The sequence below is a fragment of the Carettochelys insculpta genome, chromosome 1 (assembly GCF_033958435.1).
Source record: "Carettochelys insculpta isolate YL-2023 chromosome 1, ASM3395843v1, whole genome shotgun sequence".
Lineage (NCBI taxonomy): Eukaryota > Metazoa > Chordata > Testudines > Carettochelyidae > Carettochelys > Carettochelys insculpta.
In genome coordinates, this window is record NC_134137.1 from 309,962,502 (window position 1) to 309,989,617 (window position 27,116).

The 27,116-nt window shown below is 43.4% G+C and overlaps 1 protein-coding gene across 2 annotated transcripts in view; it reads right to left on the reverse strand.

Annotated features, from left to right (window-relative positions):
• The window catches only part of TBC1D15 (TBC1 domain family member 15), a 97,560-nt gene that overhangs the window by 8,278 nt on the left and 62,166 nt on the right, over positions 1 to 27,116 (reverse strand). For both annotated transcript variants that reach the window (XM_075012784.1, XM_075012792.1), the window contains 3 exons: positions 26,582 to 26,682; positions 19,006 to 19,105; positions 18,465 to 18,562 (listed from right to left, as the gene is read on the reverse strand). In XM_075012784.1, coding sequence (XP_074868885.1) covers positions 18,465 to 18,562; positions 19,006 to 19,105; positions 26,582 to 26,682 — 299 coding nt within the window. The remainder of the gene's footprint in view (positions 1 to 18,464; positions 18,563 to 19,005; positions 19,106 to 26,581; positions 26,683 to 27,116) is intronic.

The window sequence follows — 27,116 nt, forward strand, 5'->3', positions numbered from 1 at the left end:
TCATTAAAAGATACAAAATATTTCAGTGACATTATCAGTGGTTCTACTCAACACTTTTTTGTAGGTTATTTCTGCTTTATTTTTTTTGCCTGTTTTTTCTATATAGTAAGTTTCCCTGCCTTTTTTCCCCATTCCAAAATTCATGCTTTAATACAAATAATGAAATAATGAGATTTTTATGTCCTTGGGGTCCTCAGATCTAGTTTTATCAGTTGTATTAACAAATATTAACAATACGGAAACTTTAAGGAACCTAGGAGAGAACTGCTTCGAAATCCAGAAGAAATGCTTCTGTTCAACATCCAAGGCTGAAAAGAAATAGAAGCTCTAGGACAGAATTTTATCACATGTCTTTTGATAATGTCAAAAATAGAATGAAGCATTCTAAGCTTCAGATGTGCCTACCCTGCATCAAGAGATACATCCCCCATACTTACCAATAGCTTGAAATGATGGTAATCCTGTATTACTGCCACTGAGTGCCAATCTCTATGGCAGATGTTTGGTGTTCTTACTTATTCTATCATAAGGGAGCCAAATATCACAGTAAAAATGGGTAGTTTTTTTTATCTTTCATTAGGCAAGATAGATGAAAAAGTGCGACTGGGACAACCTAACATGCAACTCCTTTTCACTTGTGCTTAAAGGGTCCCAAGGATCCCGGCTTGGATGTCGGCCGGATAGACAAGGTCAGTGACACCGAGCGAGTGATCGGAGTTGGGTCGATAAACACATATGCTATCAATTTGGAATATGAAATGTTCAAACTGTGGGTGACTGGAAAATTAGAGCTGCATCGGAAAGAGATGGGCAGATACCGATATGGCATACTTGGACTGGTGGAGATGTGCTGGACGGCAACGGGAGAAATGTGCTATTGTGAAGTCATTTGGTCAGGGAACGAAATGAAACATGAGGCAGGAGTTGGATCCCTTCTTTGCCAAAAAAAAAAAAAGCTGGATGATCATTCTTAGGTCACAAACTGGTGAGTGCAAGAATGATGGTAGCGAGATTCAAAGCAAAACTGTTCAACAGCTTGATCATTCAGGTATGTGCACCCACACTACACAGCACAAAGGAAGAGACTGAGCTATTCTATAAAGACTTTACAAAGATGCTACAGGAGATACCAAAGAGAAATGTGCTGATCGCTGGAGGAGATTGGAATAAGAGGGTTGGAACAGATAATGAAGGTTGGGAGAGAGTCATGGGAAGGTCTGGATACAGGGAAAGAAATAAGGCGAGAAAATACTAGAGTTTGCTATGGAGCACGACATGGCAATCTGCAACACATGATTCCAACAAAAGGACTATCGCAAGTGGACATGGCGATCAAATGACCAGAAGTCCAAGAACGTGACAGACATGATCTTGATAAGAAGAAGATAGGTAACATCAGTACAGCAGTGCCGAACTTTCCAAGGAGCGGATATAGATTCGGACCACAGTCTAGTGATTGCAAACATCCAGACGAAACTCAAGAGAATGTGTAAGACAGTTTAAGAAAAGAAGAGACATGGCACAGCTAGGCGAGGAAGAAAAAGGGAATGCATACAGAACTGCAGTCAAAGAGAAAATTAGTAATACGGCCACAGAGAAATATCTAGATAAGGGTCAAAGGGATAGCCACAGTGATAGAAGAGGCAATTGAGCAGACTGTTCCAGAAAAGGAGAAGATCAATAAGAAGTGGACTACTCAGGGGACACTGAAGTTGGTCCAAGAGAAGACAGCGTTAAAGATCAGCAGGGATTCTTCTGACAGGGCAGAACAGCAATATAGAGTGAAATGGAACGAAATAAGGAAAGCAGCCAGAAAGGATAAGGCGAAATGGTTAGAGGAGCAGTGTGAGGATACAGGGAGGTATTATGGCGAATGTAAGACCAGGGAGGTATGCAAGATGATCAGGAACACTAATAGGAAGTGGCAGCCAAAGCAGATGGTGATCAAAGATGAGAACAAAGAGGTGAACAAGGAGAAGATTGTGCAGCGATGGACAAGATATTGCACCAATCTATACGAAGCACAGTTGGACCCGAGCGTCTCAGACTGAGCGAAGAACTGAAACATATCTCCATTGAGCATTGACGGTGAGACTGACATTTCAAAGGTGGAAGTAGAAAGAGCAGTGAAATGACTAAAGAACAAGAGCCCTGGAAATGACAAGATCACAGGAGAGATGATTAAATATGGCAGAGAAAGTATGATTCAGGAAATACACTATGTAATGTAGCATGGAAAGAAGGGAAGGCAACTAAGGAACTAACAAGATCCATGTTAGTGACAATACACAAGAAAGGAAGTGCACTGGAGTGCAAGAACTACAGAATGATTGCCCTAACACATCACCTAGGCAAGGTGCTGATGATACTGATGGAGAGACTAAGATCGCAGATGAGAAAGTGGGATTCAGGAAAGACAGAAGTACCAGACACCAGATATTGGCACTCAGATTGATAGCAGAGAAAGCTCAATGAAAGAACAAGAACATCTACACTTGCTTTGTTGATTTTTAGAAGGCATTTGACAGTATAGATCAGAAAGTGACTTAGGCAGTGTTGGAGTCATACAGAGTGGATACCAGACTGAGATGGTTGTTGAAGTAAATCAATGACAATGTGGAGGCAGCAGTGAGAATGTCCAGAGAGTTGGGATGTTGATTTAGAACAAGTAGAGGTACAAGACAAGAAGGTCTGATATCAGTGATCACGCATCTAGAGAGAGCGATGGACAAGATCAAGGAAAAGGTAAAAAGGATATCTGTGCATGGGATAAGAATTCACAACTTGAGGTTCGCAGATGATATACTTGTCATTAAGGAAGATGACGGGAAGCTAGCAAAAACAGTGCAGGTGCTAAATGAGGAAAGGAAGCAGTACAGACTGATTATGAACACCAGTAAAACAAAAACATTGGTATTTGGAGATAAGGAAATAGGAAGGAAGATCAGCGTAGATGGGATTGAACTAGAGAAGTTCACATATCTGGGGAGCAACATAACATGTTCTAGACCGTAAGAAGGAAAAAGTGACTAGAATAGCAAAGACAAGAGCAAGTTTGAAGGCAACGTATAAAATCTGGAAAAGCAAAGTGGTTAGCTTAGGAACAAAGCTGAGCATCTTGAAAACGTGTGTATTCAGCAGCATGTTGTATGGATGTGAAACATGGGAGATAATGAAAGATTTGAAGAGAAGAATTAGTGTTTGAGGGAAGTGTTTATAGAAAGATCCTGAGAACAGGATGGCTGCAGAAGGTCACCAACAAGCAATTATATGGGACGATACAACCGAAAGAGAACCTACTGCAGAAGGTTATACAATGCAAGTTACAGCTATTTGGGCATATTTGCAGAATGAATGACAAAAGAAAAATCAAGACCCCGCTTTTCAGCACCATGGATGGTTTGAATAGGAGAGGCAGACCCAAAAGAGAATGGGTATATGTTATAGTAGATTGGTGTGGTGCTAGTCTACAGAAGCTAAGCCACTCCACACTTGACAGGGAAAGATGGAAGAAAACAGTGAGAGAGGCATCAGGCACCAACAGGTGCTGAGCTGGTGGTGGTTGTGATTGTGGTGGTTGTGGTTGGTGATGATGATGATGATGATGATAATAAAGGATCCTGACAAATATCAGGAAAAGTTCTGATGTTTTCTGTAACAATGCTTAGGTTTTCAGGACTTTCTAGCTGACATAGATGGCTAATACTATGGTATTGATAAACTGCTTTTTGTCAAGTCTATCTATTATGGATCAAATGCAGCAGCTGTTTCTGCCTCTTCTCTTAGAGCTCTATACCTAAACAAAAACAAAAAAGAAAATCCCTCCTGTCTTTGAAGCAACAATAAAGAAGACTACAACAAACAATAAAAGCCAACAAAAGTCCAAAATCCTGCACCTCCCAGGTGCATGGCTCAATCCATGTAGTTCAGAGGCTTTCAGAAGTCTTTTGCCAAACAAAAACAACCTACTGTAGGCCGTTGTACACATCCCTGACTCCTCTCCAGACCTTTTAAGAAGCTAATTTCTACCGCTCTTCTAGAGAATTCTTGCCTGGATTCCTCTCTACAAAGCACCCCACAGCAGGTCATGTACAGTCTTCGCTCACTGGAGAGCCCTTCACTGGAAAGCCTAACACGTTTTTGCTTAGCCAGCTTGTCGTTCAGCGACAATGTAGCTATGCTTCAAAGTTTCAAATACCCTTAAGTACTGTCTACTTAAACTACACAGAAGCATATTTATATTGCATTTATTGCTGCAAAATCCATATGATAAACAACATTACCATACAATTCATCATGCAAATTTCACCACATCAGCAACTTTCTATCCAAAAATCCATCTCTGGTGAGACTGCTTGTAACAATCTAAACTTTTAGCAGCATTACACAGCTGCCTTTCCTTTTTGTGTGAAATTTCCCTGTGTAATTATACTGATCTAGAATGAAGGACAATCCCAAAAAACAATGATACATTTATGGTTTGATATTTGACATACTATCAATGGTAAAAATGGATGTTTTATAGAATTGAAGCATTGGGAATACCCCTTTACAACAGAAGCTATCATTTGTTTTTAGCTCTTATTTGTGAGATAGACATTAAAATTATATTCAGATGGATATTCTGAAAAGCTGTTACAGATTAGAGGTTTCAAAAATGAGTTAGCTATAATTTTCCTTCGAAGACCTGGTATCTAGGCAGCCTGAGACATCCCAACAGAAAATATTTTATTGGCACTATTTGTATATAGTTTTTTTTTCCCCTCCCTAAACTTCCTAAGTTGTTCTGCGAAAAAGCTCATCACCAAATAAATCATTTTGTTAGTCTTCAAAGTGCTGTATTTCTGCTGTTTTGTTTTGCTGGAATACAGACTAATACGGCTATCTCTTTGTTACTATTTAACATCATATATGCCATCATGTGCCAACAATGCCAACCATGTATATAAGACAAACCGCAAACATTCTTTGACGAAGAATGAATGGATATAGGGCAGACATCAAAAATCTCCAAATACACAAACATGTCCGCCAGCACTTTAATGGAGTGGGTCATTTTGTTAAAGACTTGAGAGTTTGTGTTCTACTGAAAGAAGACTTTAACAACCCGCTGAAGACACAATGCTCAGAACTAACATTCACATTCAAATTCAACACATTCACATGTGGTTTGAACAGGGACAGCAATTACCTGATCCATTATAAGGACTCTTTTACATATTTTGATGTTTGACCTAACTCTCAACTTCCCCCCAAACCCACGTCTCTCTGCTCTTCTGATTTGTCAACCTTGATAACAATTTTTGGACCTCTGTGCTTTATATATTGAGTCTGTTCTGATAAGGCTATGATCTGAAGAAGTGGGTCTGTCCCATGAAAGCTCATCACCTAATAAATTATTTTATTAGTCTTCAAAGTGCTACATGACTTTTTTTGTTTTGATAGAATATAGACTAACACAGCTAGCTCTGTCACTATCATGTTTTCAGAGACTGGGCCACAATAATGCTTAAGTGGCAAAAAAGCTAATTTAGACTCCTTTGTTTTGATATATAACTGGGATTATGTTTTCTATTGGGCATTATTTTATTTAACAACAATGAAGTTCTTCTGTCATTTTGTTGCCACTTACCCAGTTTTGTGAGAGCCGCTGTAACTCTTCAGGCTGCTTCAAACTCATCTTGAGTAATTCTGTATCTACAAATTGTGCCAACTACCATTGTTATCCCTTTTTCCAGATCATTTATGAATATGTTGACCTACAGGAATCTGTACTGGGATGGTGGTGTTCATCTTTATTTACCCCTCTCCATTCTGAAAACTAACCACTTATTCTTTCTTTCCACAGTACATGAATCTCTTAAAATGCAGCATTTCATGGGAAAATATACTAATCACTAAACATAAACCAACCTACTTTCACATTTTAAAATCAAAATCTTCTATGCATCTTAAACTGATAACATTTGCTGATACAATTTTAATTGTATATAAAATAATCTGTAACAATATTTCAATTTTATATGCATATACAATGTGAGAACATTCCATTGTTTTACTGGTAAATGCTCGTTATACACTCACACGTAACTGAACGTATGAACTTTCTACAAAAATATCACTATACATAAACACACGATGAATGAGTCAATTGAAAAAGACAGCTTGTTAGCTCTATTCCATTCCAAAATTTTCATTAAGATGTGTAGGTTTTCTTCCAGATTATTTATAATTAAGCTGCGTCAGAGTAAACACTAAGAATATTTTTACACATTATTTCTTGACTAGCTCAAGTTAAGGATGCTTTCATTCAACCAACTGTATTTAGTTATTATAGGAACACAAAAATAGTTTATTCCATGGTTTTAAGTTGCTCTTGCAACACACAGAGTATGGAGCGACTGTCAGCCCTAAACTCATAGGCAATTCAGAGTTACAGCAGACCTTTCAAATTCCTTTAAGCACCTGTTGTACTTAATTTTACAACCATATTATAGATCTCACTTATATGCTATGGCAAGCTTTATGAAGGATATTCAGCTCTATACAAGAACACGAGAATTGTTAAAACGGATCATTTGTTTTATGCTGTTACATCCAGAAATCGATAAAGTCCTAAAGCAAATGCTGCACAGAAAGCAGACATTTACTAGGCCAGTTAAACAATACTATATTGATGGCACGAAAAGACTGGTAGCAGGGAACAGACAAAATCAAATTCTTCCTTGAAACACCCACCCCCCCAGCATTGTGTTAGCAGAGCTTTTAATGTCAGGGATTTGATATTAGAAGTAATTTCTATTCTAGCCAGCACAACTACAGTTTCTACTTTATACAAAGATTTAGGGTCACTGCTAATGATGCTAAAAGAGAAGTCTATTTCATTCTTGCACAAACATCATTGCAATACACACAACCTTCACTAGTACTGCATAAATCCAAGCCTGTCCACAGGGGAGAGCAAAGGCGGTAATTACCCTCAGGCCCCTTTGAATTGCTATGGCAATGATACCGTGGGCAGCTATGGGGGGACGGGCAGTGCCAGACTCAAGACTGCACGGAAGGCCAAATGCCCTAGGCCCTGCCCCTCCATAGTAGGCCCCACCCCTTTCCAGGGTGTAGGACCAAGCCCCATCTCCCAACTTGACCCTGGTCCTGCGGTGCCTCTCATCACCACTGCATAAATCTGAACGTACTCCAAAGTAAATTCAATTAAATGTTTAATTGCAATTTAATTAACCTTGAAAGTTTCAATTAAAACATTCAATTCACTTAGCTATGACACATATTAAGAATCTTTCAAATACGTGATACTCATTTTTATAATTAAGCTTAATTAATTCTTTAAAAGGAAACTGTAAAAGGGATGATAAGTATTAAAGACAGTATCAAAGTGAATTGCATGCAGAGTCCACTTTTATACTAATTTTCTTTTAATTCTGCTGTCCTCGCACAATAAACTAAATATACATTAACTGCCACACGAGGATGTTGCTAGCAATCAAATCCTTGTTCACCCATTTGCAATATAATCAAATTCGCATAATAGCTACATCATTATTAAGGTCCTAATTAATTTGCAATACTAAGGAAATTGGGGTTTGTGAAATATTTGGCTTCCACCACAATTTTGCTTTAAGTTAGCGTACTTCACAAGTGCCACAATTTTATACATATTTGACATTTGCAAAACGTGCTTTTTTCCCCTCCATAACTACACTAAACGATCTTGCAGTGTTTTGGGTAAAGCCAGGGGTGGCAGCAGTGGTGGGGAAAGAAGACTAAAACATGAAGAAAAACGCCGTGGACATGTATTGCCATCCTTAGCTTAGTTTTGTGCTGCTGATGGCCAGACCCGCTGACCGTGGGGGTGGGGAGCAAAAGGGGCAGTTGCCATGGGCTCTTTTGAAGTGCTGCTGCTCCGTGCAGCACTGAGGGAGGAGGAGGAGGAGAGGTCCAGTTAGACTAAAAACTGACTGCCCTAAGCTCTGCCCCGTCCAGCAGTGCAGAGCCTGGCCCCCGTCATGAATGAGTAGGGAAGGGGTTAATTTCTTCCTAAGGTAACCTGACCCTAGGTGAGCCAATGGGAGTGGAGTGACTTTTTTTGAACTGAGAACAATTGCAGTTTAAGGGGTCTTTTGTCTGCTGGGGAGTCAGAGAGGGAGAAGGATGTCTCCCAAGCAACTGAAATGTATGTCAAATATCCTGGCTATCTCAAAATCAGCCATAGAGATGCAAGTAAAAAGGGAAATGTATAGTTAGACGCAATTAGGTTACAGTTACTTTGAATGTGATTGGACTGGCTTCTCTGTTTTCTGGTTGCTGTTTTGCTGCTCTATACAGAATCACAGAACACGAACTGGAAGGGACCTCGAGAGGTCACAGAGTCAAGTTCCCTGCCCTCTCGGCAGGACCAAACACCATCTAGACCATCCCCAACAAGTGTCTGTCTAACCTGCTCTTAAACATCTGCAGTGATGGAGATTCCACAACCTCCCTAGCTAACTTATTCCAGCGTTTTCCCATCCTGACAGGAAGTTTTTCCTAGTGTCTAATCTAAACCTCACTTGCTGCAGTTTAAGTCCATTGCTCCTTGTCTTACTCTCAGAGGCCAAGGATAACAATTTTTCTCCCTCCTCCTTGTAACCCTCTTTGAGGTACTTGAAAACCCCTATCGTGTCCCCTGTAAGTCTTTTCTTTTCCAAACTAAACAAGCAGAGTTCTTTCAGTCTTCCCTTATAGTTCATGTTCTCTAAACTTTAATCATTCTTGTTGCTCTCCTCTGCACCTTCTCCAATTTCTCCATATCTTTCTTGAAATATGGTGCCCAGAACTAGACACAGTACTCCAGTTGAGGCCTAATGAGCGCTGAGTAGAGCAGAAGAATGACTTCTTGTGCCTTGCTCTTAACACTCCTGTTAATGCATCCCAGAATCATGTTTGCTTTTTTTGCAACAGCATCACACCGTTGACTCATATTTAGCTTGTGGTCCACTATGACCCCTAAATCCCTTTCTGCAGTACTCCTTCCTAGACAGTCACTTCCTATTCCATATATATATGAAGATGATTGTTTCTTCCTAAGCGGAGTACTTTGCGTTTGTCCTTATTAAACTTCATCCTGTTTACCTCAGGCCATTTCTCCAGTTCATCCAGATCATTTTGAATTATGAGCCTATCCGTCAAAGCAGTTGCAACCCCTCCCAGGTTGGTATCATCTGCAAACTTAACAAGCATACTCTCTATGCCAATATCTAAATCATTGATGAAGATATTAAATAGAACCAGTCCCAAAACAGATCCCTGCGGAATCCAACTTGTTATGCTCTTCCAGCATGACTGCATATAGGGTGTGAGAAGATTTTGTAACGGTCTCATGAGAGCAGTCCAACCCCTCTGTGAGCCCTCAGAGGAATCCTATGACAACACCTGCAAAACAGAGCACGCTTGCCAACACTTCAAGGCTACGCTGGCAGTAGGCCACAAGAAATAGCGATAAGGAATGCATAGGCAATTTTAGGCAATCTTATGTTAATGAGTTCAGCTTTATCAGCTAGTGTTAGGAGGCCTGTTACAGAGCCTCTCCCCGACCAAAGCTCTGACGCGTCGGGTTTTCCCCCACTGGTGACTGCGGCGTCTCCGGGGCTCCTGTCGCGGGTGTCACATGCTTTCAATAAACCGAATATAGCACTCGCCTTCTGGGTGCAGCCTTGTTTCTGGGGAACCCGAGCCTGGTTGGTTACAATTCGCGCAGCGAGCAGGGTTCTCCAGGTACGATGCCTTTTTGGTCGAAAGCAGGGGAGGCAGGGAAGCCGGCGCTGTCCCTGCATCGCATACCAGGATGGCCCTCGACGGAGCAATGGGGGCCGGTAGCGCGGATGGTGGCCTGTTGGGCAGTGCCGGCAGACTGGACAGAGTTGCGGGAAGCAGCAGGCACGACGCCGGTACAGGTAGAACGGGCACTGCGGTGGCTGCAGCTGAGCCGCCGGCCAGGGACAGAAAAAAGGGCTGTGGGAGAGGTAGCATGGCTTTTCCTAACTGCTCTCCAGGCCCTGGATGATGAGCTTCTCCGCTTGCAGAAGGCGCTGGCAGGGAAGGAGCAGGAATATTGTGATTTGGCGGACACGCGGGCAATAGCGCAGGAGGTGGTTACCTCGCAGTCCGAAAGGACACAAGAGTTAACTCATTGTTGTGAGGTGTCGGCGGTGAGAGTGGCGAATTGGCGGTGTGAGAAACTCGGGAAAGAACCGGTGTTGACAGCACAAGCGCGTGCGGTCCTTGCGCTAGCCACTTGGGACCCTGAGACCTGGGATGGAAACATCTGGAGCTCTTCCTCGTCTGAGGAGGAGGAGGTGGTGGTGAACGGGGAAGCTGTGCAAACCGTCCTGAGACAGGCGCGCCCCATTTGGGAGCTGAGGGCAGAAGGAGGTTGCTGCAATGAGGTCTGGCGGATGTTTAAGACAAGTGAGTTGCAGGAGATGGTGGAGTTTTAAGCAGGAGCCAAGGGAAGGCCTTTTGGCCTGGCTGGTGCGTGTGTGGGGCAACACGGGCAACTCTGTGTTGCTGCTGCTTGCGGAACTCCACGAGATGGGCGTGTTGTCCCAGGATTCACAGGTCAGACAGGCGCTGCAGACTATGCAAGGTATTACTGATGCACAGCGAAATGCCGTGGAAGCGCCGTCCCTGTACTCCTGGTTAACTACAGCGGTGGACCAGGTCTACCCCTCCCCGGGGGAACTGGAAGCACTGGTGAGGCCCTGGCGTACGATCCCAGAAGGGGTGAGCATGCTGCGGCAGCTGGGCATGGCGTGGGCTGTGGCTTTCATCAACATAGGACTGGACGATGTAGGGGTCCAGAAATCCATCAAAGACGCTCTGTTACACCTGCCCCCATTGAGCGGAAGGCCTCCCTTATGGCCGTGGTCATGGCAGCGGGCAGGAGTGTAAGTGATCTGGTTGGAACGCTGATGCAGTTAGAGACTGTCATAGGCACGAAAGCGGTCCGTGCCACAAAAGGAAAAGGTGGTCAGGCGGGAGCACGTGGACAGGAGAAAGGGCATGCTTGGGTGACCCAGAGAACCATGTGGACGGACTTGCTGAAGGCAGGAGTCCCCCGTGAGGAGATCAATGGTTTGCCAACACCAGACTTGTACAAGCGTTGGTTACAACTGCCGCCTACCCAGCGGAGTGAGGATGTGGGTGCCTCCAAGAGGGCGGACGAGACCCAGGCACCACAGAAAGGTACAGGATCCGGGGGGAGGACAGAGCCGAGTGCCCCCGTCGACTGGACCCTTCTCCCTAGAAAGTGACGGGGAGGCAGGTCCCCGGCAGTACGGGCTGTGGCTGTGCGACAGGTAGCAGGGGACCGGCACCCATTCGTTCCGTTAACCATCAAGTGGCCCCAGGGAGGGGAGCAGCATGTGCTTGCTCTGTTAGACACTGGAGCTGAAGTGACCATTCTGCATTCTACCCAGACTGCAGGTCATGCGGTGGTCGTGCAGGGCCTCGGAGGAGCGGAGACCACCGCTTATTCGGTGGAGGTCACCCTAATGCTGGGGAAAGCCCCTCCCTTTGGGGTGTCAGTGCTGGCTGCACCTTTGGGTGAATACATTATTGGAATGGATGTCTTGCGTGGCTGGTGTGTGGATACACAGTATGGGCTGTTTGCTTTTGGGCACCCCCCCCTACATTCGGGCAATCAGAACTGTGGAGCCCCTACTGCGGGGACATCCCAAATGGGACCCTGTGTGCCTGCCGGTCCCCCAGACCCCGGTGTCAGTCAAGCAGTACCGCATTCCTGGTGGAGAGCACGAGATTAGTGACACTACTGCTGCATTGCTACAGGTGGGCCGTGTCTACACTAGCCCCAATCTTCGAAATGGCCATGCAAATGGCCATTTCGAAGTTTACTAATGAAGCGCTGAAATGCATATTCAGCACTTTGTTTGCATGTGGGCGGCTGCAGCACTTCGAAATTGACATGCCTCACCGCTGTGTATCTTGTCCCGACGGGGCTCCTTTTCGAAAGGACCCCGCCTACTTCGAAGTCCCCTTATTCCCATGAGCCCCAGGCCAGAGCTGCCACCTGGTTAGCTGCCGGAGGGCGCAGCCCAGGACCCTCTCCCAGATACTGGGAGCAGCAGGGAGCCCCTCCCCCAGGGAACCCCTCTCCCGCCAAAAGGGGAACTAGATTCTTGGGGCCACGGCCCAAACTCAACTCAGACGCTTGGATGGGGGCTGCGGACCCACCCAACAGGCCCTGGCCAGGAGGCCTAGCCACTAGGCCACCCGGGCCCAGGTGCGAACTGCTCACAGGCCCTAAGTTTCTAAAAGAAAGGCATTCATCTTCATCCAGAGGAAATATTGGCATAAATGCTACAACATGATTAGATGTTCAGCAAAAGATTTTGAACATTTCTAAAGGTAAGTCTTAATAAAATCAAACCATACTTTTTGTAACCCCTATTTTAAGAACAGCACACAATTATTTGTAACGTGATACATGTTTACTGCAGGATGTTCAAATACTCTTTACATATTGTAGTTCCTCACACTTTACGTGTCTGTACCGTCTTCCTGACTTTCATCAGAAAGACAGAACAGGTCGTGCGGGTGGTGGAGTGGTACTATATGTGAAGGATAATATAGAATCAAATGAAGCAAAATTCCTAAAGGAATCAAAATGTTCCATAGAATCATTATGGATAACAATTCATTCCTCTAATATGAATATGGCATTAGGAATATATTACCGACCACCTAACCAGGACAGTGATAGTGATGCTGAAACGTTAAGGGAGATTAGAGAGGCTATCAAAATGAAAAACACAGTAATAGGAGATTTCAATTATCCCCATATTGACTGGGTACATGTCACCTCAGGACGGGATTCAGAGATTAAATTTCTTGATGCCTTAAATGACTGCTTCTTGGAGCAGCTAGTACAGGAACCCACAAGGGGAGAGTCAATTCTCAATCTAGTCCTGACTGGAACGCAGGATCTGGTCCAAGAGGTAACTGTTACTGGACCGCTTGGAAATAGTGACCACAATATAATAACTTTTAATATTCCTGTGTTGGGAAGAACACCGCAGCCGTCAAACACTCCGGCATTTAATTTCAAAAAGGGGAATTACACTAAAATGAGGAAGCTAGTTAAACAGAAACTAAAAGGTAGAGTAACTAAACTAAAATCCCTGGAAGCTGCATGGAAACTGTTTAAAGACACCATACTAGAGGCCCAACTTAAATGTATATGCCAAATAAAAAAACACAGTAAGAGACCTAACAAAGAACCACCATGGCTAAACAGCCACGTTAAAAAGGCAGAGAGAGAGAAAAGGGCAGCTTTTAAAAAGTGGAAGTCAAATCCTAATGAGGAAAATAGAAAGGAACACAAACACTCCCAAATTAAGTGTCATAATGTAGTAAGAAAAGCCAAAAAAGATTTTGAGGAACAGCTAGCCAAAAATTCAAAAAATGATAGTAAAATGTTTTTTAAATGCATTAGAAGCAGGAAGCCCGCTAAAAAAGCAATGGGGCCCTTGGACGATAAAGATATAAAAGGAGCGATCAAGGAAGACAGTGCCATTGCGGAGCGATTAAATGATTTCTTTGCTTCAGTCTTCACGGCTGAGGATGTTACAGAGGTTCCTAAATCTGAGCCAGCCTTTTTAGGTGACAAATCTGAGGAACTCTCCCAGATTGAAGTGACATTAGAGGAGGTTTTCGAGTTAATTGATAAGCTGAATAGTAACAAGTCTCCAGGACCAGACGGTATTCACCCAAGGGTTCTGAAAGAACTCAAATGTGAAATTGCAGAGCTATTAATGGTGGTTTGTAACCTATCTTTTAAATCCGCTTCGGTACCCAATGACTGGAAGGAGGACAATATAACGCCAATATTTAAAAAAGGCTCTAGAGGAGACCCTGGCAATTATAGACCGATAAGTCTAACATCAGTACCAGGCAAATCAGTAGAAACAACAGTAAAGAATAAAAGTGCAAGGCACATAGAAGAGCACGAATTGTTGGGCAAAAGTCAGCATGGTTTCTGCAGAGGGAAGTCGTGTCTAACTAATCTATTAGAATTCTTTGAAGGGGTTAATAAACATGCGGACAAGGGGCACCCAGTGGATATAATATACCTAGATTTCCAGAAAGCCTTTGACACAGTCCCACACCAAAGGCTTTTATGTAAATTAGGTGGTCATGGGATAGGAGGAAAGATCCTTTCATGGATCGGGAATTGGTTAAAAGACAGAAAACAAAAGGTTGGAATAAATGGTAAATTTTCACAATGGAGGGGGGTAACTAGTGGTGTTCCCCAGGGGTCAGTCCTGGGACCGATCCTGTTCAACTTGTTCATCAATGATCTAGAAAATGAGGTAAGCAGTGAGGTGGCAAAGTTTGCAGATGACACCAAGTTGCTCAGGACAGTCAAAACCAAAAGGGATTGTGAAGAACTACAAAAAGATCTCAGCAAACTGAGTGATTGGGCAGCAAAATGGCAAATGAAATTTAATGTGGGTAAGTGTAAGGTAATGCACATTGGAAAAAATAACCCAAATTACACGTACAACATGATGGGGTCAAATTTAGCTACGACAGATCAGGAAAGGGATCTTGGAGTTATAGTGGATAGTTCTCTGAAGACATCCACACAGTGTGCAGCGGCTGTTAGTAAAGCAAATAGGATGTTAGGAATTATTAAAAAAAGGATAGATAATAAGACAAAAGATATCATAATTCCCCTATATAAAACTATGGTAAGCCCACATCTTGAGTACTGCGTGCAGATGTGGTCTCCTCACCTCAAAAAAGATATATTGGCATTAGAAAAGGTTCAGAAAAGGGCGACTAAGATGATTAGGGGCTTGGAACGGGTCCCATATGGGGAGAGGCTACAGAGACTGGGACTTTTCAGTCTGGAAAAAAGAGGCGATTCAGGGGCGATATGATAGACGTATATAAAATCATGAATGGTGTGGAGAAAGTGAATATAGAAAAATTATTTATCTTTTCCCATAATACAAGAACTAGGGGACACCAAATGAAATTGATGGGTAGTAGGTTCAAAACTAATAAAAGGAAATTTTTCTTCACACAGCGCACAGTCAACCTGTGGAACTCCTTGCCGGAGGAGGCTGTGAAGGCCAGGACTCTATTAGGGTTTAAAAAAGAGCTCGATAAATTTTTGCAGGTTAGGTCCATAAATGGTTATCAGCCAGGGGCAAAGTATGGTGCCCTAGCCTTCAGTACAAGGGCAGGAGATGGATGGCAGGAGATAAATCACTTGATCATTGTCTTCTGTTCTCCTTCTCTGGGGCACCTGGCATTGGCCACTGTCAGCAGACGGGATACTGGGCTGGATGGACCATTGGTCTGACCCAGTATGGCCATTCTTATGTTCATCCCTGAACCTTCTCGCTTTTGGGCGTGGGGAGGGGGAGAGAGAGAGAGAGCGAGCGAGCGAGCGTGTGTGTGTGGTGTGTTAAAATGTGAGTTGTTCATTTTGGGGCTTTTAGATGTTCACTGTTTATTTTCACTTTGCGATTACAGCTTTGGGAGCCACAAGAAGTCCTTAGAAGGCTGCAGGTTGCAGAACCCAGCACTAACGGGAACCAACATACTCTTTTCGTAGAATTCTGCCAATATGTACAACATCTTTTTCACTAGTTGAAAGGGTTTAGAATCGCTAAGTACAATCAATACAGTAAGTTAAATTGCATACATACACTTAACATTTAAATACGAAAGTGATGCTCAAGGCTTTTTTCCTGCCTTAATGGCCCGGAACGGCATGCCAGCACCTTTTTTCAAAAGCTGCATCCAAGCCACATCTGGCCCTTAAAGAGCTATATGCAGATGGGGTTGCAGCTGCCTCCAGCTGATTCCTCCTCTACTCCCTCACCTCCCTGAAATGCCAGCAGCCACATGGAGGAGGCAGCAAAGCACCACAGGTAGGGGTTGAGATGGGGAGGTGAGGGAATGGCGGGGGGGGGAGGGGAGAACAGCTTAGGGGAGTGGGGGTTTAAGCCAGGGCGGGATGTGGGCATGGGGCGGAGGGAAGCTGGGGCGGCGCAAGGGGCACATCACTGGTGGGGGGGGGCATGCGGGGGATATAGCCGCATGGGGGCGTTTGGGCTGTGTGAAAGGGTGTTAAGCTGGGGGGTGGCTGAAGGGTCCTGTGTGGGGAGCAGTGGCTCGGGGGAGTGTGAGGTTTTAGCTGGGGCTGGGTTGTGGCTGCAGGAAAGGAGTGGGGGACATGCGTGGGGATATGCAGGGTGAGGGGGTTAGCTGCAGCTGCACGGAGGAGCGGTTTCTGGCCCCCATGTGGGACAGTTAGGACTCCCCTGAGGAGCAGCTTGCCCCACGCCCCACCCCCCGCGGGCCATTAAGCAGTCAGGGCAGCTTGGGCCCTGCTGGTGGGGGGACAACTTAAGCCCCACACAGTGGGTGGTTATGCCACTAGGGGCCAGCTTGGGCCCTGCACAGCAGACAGCTTGGACCCTGCACTGGGGGTGGTTAAGCAACTGGGGGCAGCTAAGCCGCCAGGGAGCAGATTGGGCCCTGTATGGCAGGTGGTTAAGCTGCCAGGGGCAGACTGGGCCTTCCCAGGGGGTGGCTTGGGTCCCACATGGGGCTATTTGGGCCCCATAGTGGGGTGCCAGTTAAGCTGCTGGGGAGGGGCAGCTTGGACCCATGTGGGGAGCTTATGCTGCTGGAGAGGGGATTGGACCTCAGGGGGTTGAGTTCTGCCACTTTTTTTCTAGGAAAAAAAGCACCGGAGATGCTAAAATGTCACACTTTTTTTTTTTTTTTTTTTTAAATGAAGTGTTGTGCACTGCTAGGTATACTGCTCTAATTTTCCAGAATATTTTAACATCTGGCAACTTCTCAGGGCTGCGAGATAAGAAAGAGTTTACTGTAATATAGTTTATTTTAAAATCTGTGCTCAAACTGGCATTATCCTGAACTAGGTTTCACCATACTAAGTTCTGACAGTCTGACTTACAACCTCTTTTCACACAGAACAAAACTCCAAAGAAAATAATAGTGGTGTGCTGTACTCACAACACACAACTTAATGAAGATGTTATTGGGGACTTTGCTATATCAGAACAGCCTGCTGGCCCAAGAACTGGTAATCTGCCTCAGTGGATACCTCAAAAATGATGGAGTGGAGAACCTCAAAAACAAACTATAGCCAGTACAATGCTGAAACACTGGAAAGGGGAAAGGAGAGGGACAATGTAAAAATCTCCTTTTGGACTCATTTGTGAACTTCTTATGGCACCAAACACTAGACCAAATTCTTTTATATTTGTGAATTCTTGTTCATAAATGTTATTTATAAAGTTATCTAATCATCTGAAATTCTGATGAACTGTTTGTCTCAGTAACCTCTTAATGTAGAAAATTCAACAGGCTGACTTCACAATGGCTAAAAATTATTTCCTCTTCACCATTTTAAATTTACCACCTTTCCCTTTTCTTCTAGGAACTTCTTTTTCATTCATGGAACAAAGTGAATAAAAAAGTGCTACATTACTTCTCATTAAAACAATATTAATTTTACAAACCTCAGCCCAGTTGTCTCCATTTCTTCTTTGTACCAAGTCAATTAACTGTTTTATGTAGTATCTTGCTATATGCAAGGCTCCTGCCATTCACTGAGCCATTTAACTTATCCTCCATCAACCTTTTCTACATCTACTATATCCTTTTTGAACTAAGCTGAATATATGTTTGGGGTAAGACCACGCTAGTATTTAATATTTTTCGTATGATTTCTCACTTTTTAAAAAAAAAATCCAAGACTTTAATTTATTTAATTGGCATTATCAGGATAATTCCTAAACCACAACAGTATCCCACTAGCTCAGAGTCCATCTATGTTTCCATTTTGGATTTAGTTTTGTGTTGAAAGCAAGTTTCCTTGTTTCACTATCCACTTCTTCCTACACATCATTTATAAAAATATGGAACACCTTTAGCCCCAGTACCAATACCCATCCTTGGACTGTCCCAATAGACTTTTAATCCTTCAGAGAAACAGTAATTTATTTTGGCAGTTTCCTATGGCCTAACCAGTCTTTCAACCCTGACAGACCATTACTGTTCTTAGTCAGTTATTTTCCTCAAGAATCTTTTCTCATGGATCTTATCAAATGCTTTTTAAAAAAGCCAAGTACACTATATCCACCATAAGACTCCACAATTACAGGGTTACTTTAAAAGTCTTCTTATAGGTTATAAAAGGAGAATTTAGCTACAAAAACTGTATTAGTTTGTTCCTATCATGTTAGATTTGTCCCTTTATTTTACTACTATGCTCTTGATTATGCTTTCAATCACCTTACACAATCACCAGTCCTTTTTTCAATAAGTGCACCACATTGAGCCATCTTCCAGAAACAAAGGGAATTAAGTTAAGATTAAATAGCTAATTATGTTCTTACCTCCCATAATCGAAGAATATCTTGAAAGCTAAATTCCCTTTTAAATCGGATCAGAAGCCATCGGAAGCAAAAATAAAGGTATCCTGAGTCTTGAGATTCTAGGAAAAGAATTCACACTTCTTATGAACATTAAACAAAGAAAATATGCATCTGATATGACTTTTATCCTCCCATCAATTTGTTAAACTAAGTCTCCAATAAAGTTAGTGGGAAGTTATGCTTAAATATCAATGGTATGACACAGCAATTTTGGTATTCACAAAAATCAATTAAAGTCTGCTAAATGTTTTTAATTTGAATATTTGTTTATTTAGAACAAGTGTACATAATGATACATTTAGAATTTTGCACTCAGACTCAGAGAAATAAAACAGTAAGCTTCTTTTCTTTCAAAGATATTGTACTAAAGCCGAATGATTAGAATAAGGCAGTTCTGTATTAAGAACGTAAGATTCATGTTGGAAAAGTGTTTAAAGGTATTTCAGAAGTCTATACGTTTATTTCTTTAAAAATAGGAAGTTGTTTGAGTTATTACACATACCTAAGTAACTGCAAAACCCACTGTCTAGCAAGCGAAGCAAAGTACTCAGTTGAATTAGCTGCGTCTTCATACCCTGCATTTGTTCCTCAAAGTTTTCGTGCTTTATGAGAAATAAACATTAGCACTGTGTCAGGTATTGATACAAATAGTTCTTTGGGTTAAATACTGTTATGAAATAACAAAAATATGGTTAGTTTACATGCAAGTTAAAATCATTGTCCCAGTGACAGTAAGTCTAATTCTTTAACTGTTTCATACACTAAGTGTTTAAAAGAACAGAGCCAAGGTCTGGTAATTTTTTTCCCCTCAATTGGATGCTCAAAGCAACAAACTACAAATTGTGTTTCGGGCTCAGGGATATTTGTACTTAATCTTCCACAGTCATACTTAAGCTGCAGCTTAGATACAAGATTTGTACTGAATAAATTCCTCTGTCTTCAAATTTGAGCTAGAGAATTTAACGCAGAAATCGATAACCTATGGAAAATTATTACAAGGTTATCAGAGGACAGCTGATTGTATGTTATGCTAAACCATTGTATTTATTTCACAAATTCCCACTCGCAAAGTTTTTCTTGCAAATGAGCACTTGTTTAAATGAATAAAAAAAGTATTCTCTCTACAACAGCTGGAGCATTTACAAAAAATGTATTTTTGCAGTATATATTGCCTTTATGATATCATATATGTAGTAACAGTCATACTTTCTGGACCAGACCCTAGCTTCATCACTGTGTGCCCAAACCAGCAAGGAATTTACTTTCTTTGTGAAGTAATGATGGTTCTTTGAGATGTGCATCCCTATGCATGCTCCACTGCAGATTTGTTTGCACTCCCCTTCACTGCTGACCATTCAATCTTGGTAGCAATTCACAGTGTGCCACCATAAGGCTAACCAGCATTGTGCAGGTGAACCATCCCCAGTTTCTTCTCTGCCACAGAGTCAAAGATGAGATTTTCAGAGCAGAGAGGACATAAGTGGATCATTGACCATCCATATGTCTATACATCTCAAAGAATCATCATTATTGCTCCAAGTAATTTCCTTCTCCTCTTCTTCTTTGAGTAGTGTCCCAAGGAGTAGCTCCACTGTAGGCAACTCCCAACAGAAGCTAGGGTGGGGTGGGGTGGTTAGAGCAGAGTTTGTTAAGGATGATAATTCTGCAGAGCTGAGTCTAGCATTGGCACCAGAGCCTCCATGATGGCACACTATTTTCCAAAGGTATGTGCAGATGCTCAACTATCTGCTCTGCAGATTTCTAGGATGGCAACATCCTTAAAGAAGTTGACTGCGGAGGAAAACATCAACTGGCTTTTTCAATAACTGGTGCACTTTAAAAATGTTTTGCTCATCTCCATTCAATTGCAGGTGTGTACCAGAAATTTTTCCACCAGTGGTACCTGTAGGGGACTGTAGCCAGACAACCGCCCCCTTCTCCTCTCACTGTAACTACCTCAAAGCACAGATGTGCTGAGTTGTCGAAACCATGGGAAGCACAGAAGAATAGACAAAGGGGGTAACAGGCTGTTCCTGGAGCCGAGGTCCTCAGGCTACCCTTGAACAGTACTGATAGTAATACACCCACATAATGTTCCAGGAGAGGAATCCTATGCCCATGTGAAAAGAATGTTCTGTCTTAATGATTTGGTGTAGCCAGACAGAATCCCCCTGCTCTACTCCATCTTGCCCCTCTTCGGTGCCTCACAGTACACACCACAAAGAAACAGCACAGTCTTGAAATGTTTTGAGAGCACAGATGTGCTAATCTCAAACACTGTCCGGTGCCTCACAAACACAGATGTGCTATGTCAGCATGACCCTGGACTGAAGAACACAGATAAGAGGGCTAACGATCTAGCCGACAGTCTTGGGGCTTCAAGCTACCCTTGGCTGGTATTGATAACTGATCCACGCACACTTTTATCCCAGGAAGGGGAATTTTACTGCCCGTCTGAAAGCTTGCCCCATTTCTATAAATTTAGTTATCTCTGTCCTTACAAGCGTAACTGCCTTGTAAGCACTGGCGTCACAAAGACGAACCAGTACAATTGGTACCTTGAGATAAGGAAGAACCTACGTGCCCCAAGGGGTATAAAGAGGGGCCCGGCAGTCTACTCTAACTGAGCTCCAACTTCCTGTGCCTGCCGGTCGGGTGAGGTTATTGCCTCCCAAGGACCCAGGGGACCCCCTTCCTTGTACAGTTCTTCCCAAGGGATTCAGTGAACGACGTTGGCTACGCCGGAGTCGAAGGACGCAGGGGTGAGAATTACACCCGCAATGGTTTTTTTTTTTTGGGCACATTTAATAGTAAGAGCTCTTTAGTCTGAGGCGTCTGGTCCTCAAATGGGTAACTTTCTCTAATTGACATGTCATTTGTATCATCCTACTATAGTAGCTAAGCAAATAGAGCAATAACAGGGTAACCATTAAGATTTTATCTAACTTTTCCTGCAACTGTAACCATTAAGACTTTATATAATTCTGTAACCATTAAGATTTGCATTTCTGCTTTGTAATAAATAGTAACCATGTTTAAGCTTCAGCCTGACTCCTTCTAGTTGCTGTAACTCAGCCAAACGCAAACAAAGAACCTTAGCCAGTTTGGCTATATTCAGCCTGGTCAGTGGTAAGGTGCAGTAAAAGCTGGGCACTGAGTCGTGCTGCCTCCATGGAGCAGACTCTTGGGGCACCCATCAGCCTCGCTGGCTGCCCACTGCGAAGGGACAGTCTGTCTTAGCAGTTAAAGACTCAGGTGAATCTCAGGGGCATCCATCAGCCATCTTGGCTGCCCACTGTGAAGGGACGGGCCATCCTAGCAGCTAAAGACTCAGATGTAAAATAGGCTCACAGACCACTCATTACCCGGCCATCGGCTGACATTCGGCTAACATTTGGCTATCTTCACCTAACAAATGCAAATTAATCTAGTAACCATCCTTTGAGACTGGCGTCACTGAGACGTACCAGCACAACTGGTGTTAAGGAAGACGTGCACGTGACCCAAGAGGTATAAAATAGAGCATAGCAGCAGACATGAGCTGAGCTCCAACAGCCCTAACCTGCTGGTCAGGATGGGCCTTTGCCTCCTGAGGTAAGGGAACGCCCTCCTCGTACTCTTCTTCCCGAGAGATTGAGTGACAGATGCTGGCAACACTGGAGTCGGATGATGCAGGGGCGAGAATCATACCTGCTATGTATTATTTTGCATGCATTTAATAGGTTAAGTGTCGTCGTTGTTGTAACTAAAGTTAAGTTTAATAATCTAAATTACCTGTAAGTTTACGTCTCTTACATGTTAAACTTTTCACTGTAATAAATCATAGTAACCACTATGCTAAGCCTGACTCCTCCAGTGATTGCATCGAGCCATACACAACCAAAGAACCCTAGCCGGCTTCTGGCTAATTAACCCCTTAGGTGGTGCTAGTGTGCTGGAAACTGGGCGTTGAGTTTGGCCACCTACCAAGGGGGAAACTCCTGGGGCATCCGTCAGCCACCCTGGCTGCCTGCTGCAAAGGGACAGTCTGTCCTAGCAGTTAAAGACTCGGATGTAAAAGGGACTCCTTCTGGCACTAAGTACTACTCCGATCAGCCACCCCTCCAGTGTCGGCTAACAGGGACCAGTTCTGGCACCTTCTGGAGTGACACGTGTATGCCATCGCATAAGGAATGTTGCTGGCTTCCCCCACCCTCAATTTTTTCTTGCAGGAAATGCCGACTGTAGAGAAGGAGGACAAGTCATGGAATGAACAAGAGCAGCACATCTCGAAGAACTAAAAATGGTAACTGTCTTGTTCAAGTGCTTGGTCATGTCCATTCTATTGTAGGTGACTCCTAAGCAGTGCTTCCAGGAGGTGAGTAGGAGTTGACGGACATGCACACTGTAACACAGCTCTGTTGAACCCAGCAGTCACCTCTGGCCTCCTGGGTGACCGCATAATACATCATGAACATGTGTTCCAAAGGCCATGTAGCAGCCCTACATATGTCTTGGATTGGGACATGTTCCAGGAAGGCATCGAGGATTTCTGAGCTCTGGTTAAATGGGCCTTCACAATAGGCAGCAGCTGGACTTCTACCAACTCATCGCAAGAAGTAATCCAGTTGAAGATCCTCTGAGCAGACACTTCATTCTTCTTACTATCAATATAAAGAGCTGTGTCAAGCTGCAGAAAGGCTTGGTGCACTCCATATACAACACTAGTGTGCACACAGCACGTAAAGCATGAAGCTGCCTTTCCTTACTGGATGACTCTGGCTTCTGGCACAATACCAAAAGGAAGATGTCCTGGCTGACATCAAAGGGAACAACCACCTTGGGTAGGAAAGAGAGTAGCAGTTGGACCTCATCCCTATAGAGGATCATATATGGAGGCTTCGATATGAGGGCTTTTATTTTTGGAGACTTTCCTCACTGAGGTAATGGCCACGAGAAAGGCAACCTTCCACAACAATGAGCATGAAGCCATGGGCTCAAAAAGGTGGGCCTGTAAGTCTAAGTGAGGACCAAGTTGAGTTCCACTGGGGAACTAGTTCCCTGACCTGCACAAAAAGCCTTTCCAGGGCCTTCAAGAATCTGTCACATCAGGAGAAAACATCAATCAACCTTAAATGTGTAGATGGAAAGCCATTAGGGCTACCAAGTATACCTTGATGGAGGCAGCAGCAAGGCCCTGGTGCCGTAGATGAAGCAAGTAACTCAGAATGGACTGCAGAGAAAACTGAGTCGGCAAGATATTATGCTCTGATGCTCAACAGGAGAATCACTTCCATTTTTCCTGGTGAGTAGCTCTAAGGGAGGGTTTCCTACTCACCAAGAGACCCTGCTTCATCTGACTGGAGCAGGACCATTTCTCTAGGTTTAGCCAAGTAGCACCCAAACCATGAAGTGAAGAGGGTGAAATTCAGGTACCGGAGCCAATCATGATCTTGCAAGAGCACATCTGGCCACTTGGGAAGTGGCCACAGAGTAGCTGCTGCTGAGGCCGTACTGGGGTGATCATTATGACTCGAGACTTGTCTCTCTTGATGTCTGGCAGGACTCTGCCAATGAGGGGTCGGTGGGAATGCATACATCAGATCTCCCATCCACACCAAGACCCTGAATGGAGCAGAAATGGACACACTTCCTGATCTCTGCTGTAGCAAACAGGTGCACTCAAGCAGCTCTCACCTTTGGAAGAGCATAAAGGTGATGACTGAGTGGATCTCCCACCCATGGAGAGACCAAAGGATGGCTGTCCACCAGTGGAATTTGGATACCCAAAAGATGTGCCACTTGCTGGTGTAATTCATGTGGGACGCAGAAGTCCCACAGGCAGATGACCTTCTGGCACAGAGCCAAAAAGAATGCTTCCCCCTTATCTGTTCACAATGAACACTGCGGCCATGTTGTCCATCAAAACCTGCACAACTCAACCACACAACTGAGAAGAAACACAAGGTAAGTGGATGGGCCTGAGCTCTTTGATGTTTGAATGTAGCACATGCTCCTCCAAAGACCAAGTCATCCCCCTGGACTCACAAGGCCATGAGGTGTGCCCTCCCAGCTGAGGTCTGAGGCATCTAACATCAGTGAGATCATGGGTCACGAACTTATGAATGGCACTCCCTCCAGCACCCCCCTTAGGTCAGTCCACCACTTTAGATGTAAGTAAGCGCTGCAGGATTGTGACAACTTCATCCAGGTGGTCACTGGATGGGGCGCTAACTGTCACCAGCACAGCTGAAGGGGCTGTCTTTTGAGCCTTGCATTGAGGTCACAAGTAAAAGCTGCCAAGTGATCCACCAGACTGAGGAAGACCTGGGTTGCGTGTGCCAAGAGGCTGGTGATAAGATCTGATAGTGTCAAATTTGCCTTGTGGCAGGAAGGCTCTAGTAAAGTTGAGCACCACTCCAATAAACTATCCTTTGGCCCACACTTACCATTGACTTTTGTTAGTTTCTCAACAAATCCCAGAGCCCAGCAGGTAACTTGCAGCACAGCAACACTGAGCTGGAGCTGTATCCTAGAGTGGCCATTGACAAGCCAGATGTCAATCTACAGGTCAATTTGGACACCCCAACATCAAATGACGTAAGCCACACTTCTGGACAATTGGAATTTCCCCAAGGCAATGGAGACGATGGGAATGCTCGTCCGTTATCATGGTGGATTCTTTGCAGCTGAGGTGCATCTTAAAGCAGACTGAACAGGCATATCTCATCGCAGAGGGACCCTGAGATGGGTATGGGGTGTGTGTGGGTGTGTGCGCGTGCATGTGTGTGAACCAAAAATAAAAAGAAATAAGAATTAAAGAAAGCACACAAAGGAAACTTAGTAAATTAGAAAAAGATAAGACTTCAGTAAGTTAACAATTTGATAAACAGCCAACTAAAAGAAAAATTTCTAGCCGGGGTAGTTGGGAAGAAGCTGAGGAGGATTTGTCTGCGCCATGCTGGTTAACCTTAAGGTGAAGCACAAGTGGGGGCAGTGAAAGTTTGGGTTGAAAAGACAATGCAGCCAAAACTTTCTGCTCAGCAACACAGGGACATAAGCACATCTATGGCGGAGAACCAATAGAGGCACATCTCAAAGAAGAAGAGTAGGTTTATCTTAGAACCAGCCAAGGTCTACTTTAGCCACCAGCACAACTTTGTATTTTCAAGGTTACAAAAGCCCTCCCAAAAGGATTATGGTCATTCATTTGTATATTCAAGTGGCTCATTTGCATATTCACAGCAGAAAACATACAGTGAAGACGTGGTTCTGCTGGCAAAAACCCCCTCTGGAAAAAATCAGGGATAAGGGGCTGCTGACAAAGCGGGTTTTTGTTGGCTGAACTACGTCTTCACTGCATGGTTTCTGCTGTGAATATGCAAGTGAATAACCAATTTGCATTTTCGAGACTGATCATTTGTGTCAAGCTGCCAGCACTAGGGTTAGTGTAGCACTAGCCAGAGAGAAACAGAGTTCTTCAAAAAAGGCTATGTTGGCTCTGTCACCTGAGACCTACTCTTACACAAGAAGAATTTCCCTATAGCTGGTAACAAACTTTCTGGAAGCTCTGTGTTCCCAGAACATCAAAAGCTACTGGACCCTATGTCAAGGACAAAATGTTTATTCTATACATAAACAAAAAATGCAATCTATAGAGCACTTTTGGACAACACAGTATAGCCAGCTTCTCACTGGTCATGTAAAGGGTCTTGGAATCTGAAGAGCTGTGGTGGCGGCAACGTAATTTTACCAGTCCACACATGTTGTAAACATCTTATGACTGACTGGAAGTGGGCATTTGCTCCTCCAATCTTTTAAAAAAGAGAATAAACAAGTGCCACCTATTTTACATGAGCAGTGGCCATCTATTAGACAAACATACCTATAAGCTATTTTCTGAAGTTGCACATAAATCAATTTTAAACTGTTTCTTTCTGCTTTACAAAAAACACCTGTTTTCACTAAAGGCAACAAAGAAAGTAGTGCAAAACTTTCCAGCGTAATAACGAAGACAACAGGAGATAGAAGGCAAAGCTTTACATCTAAACTCAGATAATGAAAGCTGCATGAACACCATGAAATAATCTTGTTTTTACCATTTGATTCATGTATGACACAAAGCACCAAAAGGCATCCACTTCATTTTCCATGACATATAAGACAGGAGAAAGCAAGTCACTCATTCCTTGAACATACCCTTAAAAAGAAATAAACTTAATCTTAGACTGTTATCTTGTTTATACAATTATGACCTCTAAGGTAACTGATTTTCCTTCTTCTCTGCCAAGATGACAAGCTTCAGACTTGTTACTGAACACCAATTGTTTGTAAAATTATTCAGGGCTACAGCAGACTGGTAGGTACAGTCCAAATTACCATTACTAAATAGTTTGAAAATACCATTTCCTCCATATGATGTAAACAAATACCTGAATCTGATCAGTAAAAGTTTATGTTCTGCAAGCAGAAAAAGACAAACTGTAAACATATATACCCTTGATTGCTCAAATCTCTAGAAAACATTCACCCATATTTCTATTTAACTTTATTAACCCTCAAAGTATGTAATTATATGCTAAAAGACTTGAAATGCAGTAACCTGAAAACTGATCCTTGTTCACTAACAATTCA